The sequence below is a fragment of the Gavialis gangeticus genome, unplaced genomic scaffold, assembly GCF_001723915.1.
Source record: "Gavialis gangeticus isolate Ggan-Ray unplaced genomic scaffold, GavGan_comp1, whole genome shotgun sequence".
NCBI lineage: Eukaryota > Metazoa > Chordata > Crocodylia > Gavialidae > Gavialis > Gavialis gangeticus.
In genome coordinates, this window is record NW_017728994.1 from 53,170,839 (window position 1) to 53,174,991 (window position 4,153).

At 40.3% G+C, this 4,153-nt stretch overlaps 1 protein-coding gene across 1 annotated transcript in view; it reads left to right on the forward strand.

Moving 5' to 3' along the window:
- Nucleotides 1-4,153, forward strand: part of PDCD4 (programmed cell death 4) — a 28,412-nt gene that overhangs the window by 14,140 nt on the left and 10,119 nt on the right. Inside the window, exons 6-9 of the mRNA XM_019502793.1 lie at nt 963-1,076; nt 1,283-1,504; nt 1,821-1,918; nt 3,083-3,197. Of these exons, the coding sequence (XP_019358338.1) occupies nt 963-1,076; nt 1,283-1,504; nt 1,821-1,918; nt 3,083-3,197 (549 nt within the window). The remainder of the gene's footprint in view (nt 1-962; nt 1,077-1,282; nt 1,505-1,820; nt 1,919-3,082; nt 3,198-4,153) is intronic.

A 4,153-nucleotide genomic window follows, 5' to 3' on the forward strand; every position in this document is an offset into this window, starting at 1 on the left:
CCCCCCCCCCCCGTTCATAGTTGGATGACACAAGGAAAACATACTAGTTGTACAAACTGTGTGTGTGTGTGTAAACCATGATAAAATCAGATGCCAAGTTGCAAGACTTTACTTCTTCAGTGTGGTAAGTACATTAGAACTCGGAAATCCATCTTTATGATCCGCTTTGTAAGAGAATGGGTCTGGCAGTGGAAATCGGGGGATTCTCCTAACACTTTATACCACTGTCTACTTTGTATGCCAGAACTCAAGGGGATATGTTTTACTAACTAAAAAGAGATATTGAAAAGACAAGTACTGTGGTGTCCTATAAAATTGGGAACGGACAGAAGGGCTCAGTTCTTCAGTACTCAAGTGTCCACTTTCAGATGTAGCTTCCCTTCCAGCTTGTTTCTTCTTTCCCTTCTGCATCAGGCAGTGTTACATATTTTCCAAAATGCACTCTTTCCCCTTGATTGCTTTGGGATTGACTAATTATGAGAGTCCAGGATAATTGCTTTTTGGAAAGCTAACAAGTTCTATCCTGTACATCTACTGTCCTGAATTAGCACTAGTTGGAAGCTTTATTGGCTAACTGGTTTGCTGTTTCAACCCATTTTATTACCAGTCTCTACCTGAATTTATGGTATATTATGTGCTGAATAATTAATATGCCAGTCCATGAGGAAACAATGAGGTGGAGAAAGCACTAATATTGTGTTTATACTGTTACACCCTGGTGCTCAGGATGTCTTGCTGTGTGATTTTTATTTCCACCCCCCTTTGAAATGCCTGAAGCTGACAAACATAATGAAAATAGAGGGCTTGTCCTCTCCTCCTTGCAGGTTTTTACATGCTTGTGCCTGTCTGGCCATGCAGGTACCTGTGACTTGAGGGGAAAACAGGCTGGCTTGCTATTGGGGAGGAGAGAGCAGTTTTCAGAGAAGGATGTCAAATTTTTGGTTTTGTTCCGTTTTAAACAGGAGAATTGTGTCTATGAAACAGTTGTTCTACCCCTGGATGAAAGAGCATTTGAAAAAACATTAACACCAATTATACAGGAGTATTTTGAACATGGAGATACTAATGAAGTTGCGGTATGTCAGACAGCTTGCATTTTTAAAAATACTGTAACTTGCATGCGAACCACAATGAGCTAGAGATGAGATTGAGATTACGGAGGTGTTGACATGAATGTGCAGTTAACGTGCCCAGAAAATCCTCCTCTGTACTTGTAGTGATACACGTATAGCTTTAATTTTAGTGCAAAATAGTTGAAATATTTTTTTCAACTTGGATTTAGGAGATGCTGAAGGATTTACATCTTGGTGAAATGAAATGTAGTGTGCCAGTATTGGCAGTATCACTGGCACTGGAAGGGAAGGCTAGTCACAGGGAAATGACATCTAAGCTCCTGTCTGACCTTTGTGGAACAATAGTCAGCAAAACTGATGTCGAAAAATCATTTGATAGACTTCTTAGAGAGCTACCTGAACTGGCGTTGGATTCGCCCAGAGCACCGCAGGTATGCATGTAACAGTTTGTACAAGAAGCAAAATCTTTCTTTTAAACTCCATAGTTGATGATGATCAGTTCAATGGTCTGAAATTAAATGGAATAATGAAATAAAAGCACATTTATATTTAAAATGTTAGTCTGGACTGTAAACTTATTTCTCTTTCTACTTTCCTTGCTAGCTCCTCAAACTTTCATTTGAGATGTTTCGTTAAAAAAAGTAAAGTAAGAAAAATATTTAAGTAAAGCATGAATAACTAAACAACTTGCACTTCAAGATCGTGTGAAACTACATATGCATTAGAAATGTTTATTTTCTCTCTCAGTTGGTAGGCCAGTTTATTGCAAGAGCTGTTGGAGATGGGATTTTAAGCAATACTTACATAGATGGCTACAAAGGCACTGTGGATTGCGTCCAAGCTCGGTAAGCAATTTGCTTTTTATAGTTATAATTTTCATTTCTAAATGCTGACCCAGGCACACCAGTAATTTAGGGTTTTAAAGTAAACTAGGTGTGGCCACTTTTATTTTTATTCCAAAAAAAATGCTACCAGAGGGAGCCTGTCACGAAACCTGAAGTGACTAAACCTAAGTCTTGGGATAAAGTGTATTATGTAGTGTTTAGTTGACTCGACTCTTGGGTTATTAAACCAGGTTTAACTAATGTTTTGTTTAATTCATTAATGCTGAATAGATTAATGCTCCCCCAGGTGCTTACAAAGAAGGGGGTACCCCTAAGTTGGGTACATGGTAGTCCATCTGGATCTAGGTTTTTGGGGTTTTTTTCACAGCCAGTTCCTCCTCCTGCTTCCCAGTATCCTGACAAGCGTCCCCAGTTCCCATATCGCTGGAAACATTTGGTTTTTGCCTCTCCACTGAAGTACTTTGTGTTGCTGGGCCTCAAAGAGGTTCCTGAGCTCTGTTGACCCAAACATGAGAAATGCTTCTAGTGGAGAAACTATTTGCCCACATCGAAGTGATCTGGGCTTAGCAACAGCTTTTGAAGGTTTACATGCCCAGCTGTCAGCTCTGATCTGAAAGTTTCCAGGTTCTGTACTACTCTGCGGAGGACATGATTGGATTCCCGTTGGAGGGGAATGTTTCAGGCCCTGCCTTGAGAACTTCAGTAGCTTGCCACTGCTGCATGGCCTGGCCTGATTATGCTGCAGCTAAGGGGAAAGTTGGTGGAGAAAAGATCTCGGGGATGTTTTCTGATGAATGCCAGTTCCCAGATGGTTGGTGTGAAGTGTCCTGCAGAGCCTTTGTCTTTGGGGCTGACTGAGTTTAGTGTGAGCAACCCATCTAAGCAGGAATGGCATATGTGCTGCTATATACACATGGTGGGCTGATGTCTTTTTCTATAGAGTGGGACCTACAGCCACTTCGTGAAGCCATCTGTGCGGTGGGATTGCCCCACCTGTCCTGTGAAACCTTTCCTGACAGGGTGTGGGAGTATGTGCTCTAAGTCCTCCCTGATGTTGAGAGGGTACTGCATTTAGTATTCAGAGAAGGTTTAGAGAACCAAATGTTGTCTATATTTTCCTTTCTCTCTCGTGTGATCTCCTTCTCTGCCACCTTTGCTTTACAGAGCTGCATTGGACCGAGCTACTGTGTTGTTGAGTGTGACAAAGGGTGGAAAGCGTATAGACAACGTGTGGGGATCAGGAGGTGGACAGCAATCTGTAAAACATCTCGTTAAAGAGGTAACAAATTCATACAAAACTGTTCCCTCCTGGGGTGTGTTCTGCCTGTATTGTCTACCTAAGCTTATACTGATTTAGTAGCATGGAGGAAAGAAGCATATTTTACTTTGCAACTAAATGGTGTTTTACTATTTTGAAGTGCATGTGTCTAATTTAAACAACAGCTATTGACCATTACGTTAGTTGAACTAGCTGCCTTCTCTAATATTGTTTGGTGCTGGCATAAAAGCATGCATGTATATTTTATACAGTAAACGAATGCAGAGGTGTAACTGCAGTTTTATAAGTTTACAATCTAAATAAGGTAAGCTCTTTCAAGATGAGAAGCCTTGAGAAATTCAAAGGGAGAGAGTGTCAGTATTTTAATGAATATTCCTTTTGGCTTTGTGGATGAAGGTGGGTTTTCAAAAGGTATTAGTTAAACCAATGTAATAACTCACTGGATTAGGATAGGGAGCAAGCTTTGGATATGCACTAGGTCAGTGGATCCCGAATAGTTTTTGGATAGCCAGTTTATTGTTAACCCTCACTTTTTTCTCACAAATGACTACGAACACTTAACATCAAACTTCTTAACAGAAAAGAGGGTGCAGGGAGCCTGCGGTAGTTCACCAACCACAGTTTGGGAAGTACTGTTCTAGATATCAATATGGAATTTAAAGAAAGGAGCCTATCATTTTCAGGTTATAAACCAGTCTTGCCTGGAGGATGCTAATACTGCCACAAGTAATGAAAAATGAATGAGGTGGACAGGACTTGGTGGTGGGGGGTGAGTAACAGACTTGAATTTTGGACATCTTAACATGGGTATGACTATTTGAACCTATTAAACAGCATTTCACATTTGTATATGCATGATTAGCATAAACAGCATCAACATGCTATCATGTCCTCACTACTTAAGATTATTTTTTATGAAAATAATAGTTGCAGTTTGAAAGAGTAACTTTTTTGCC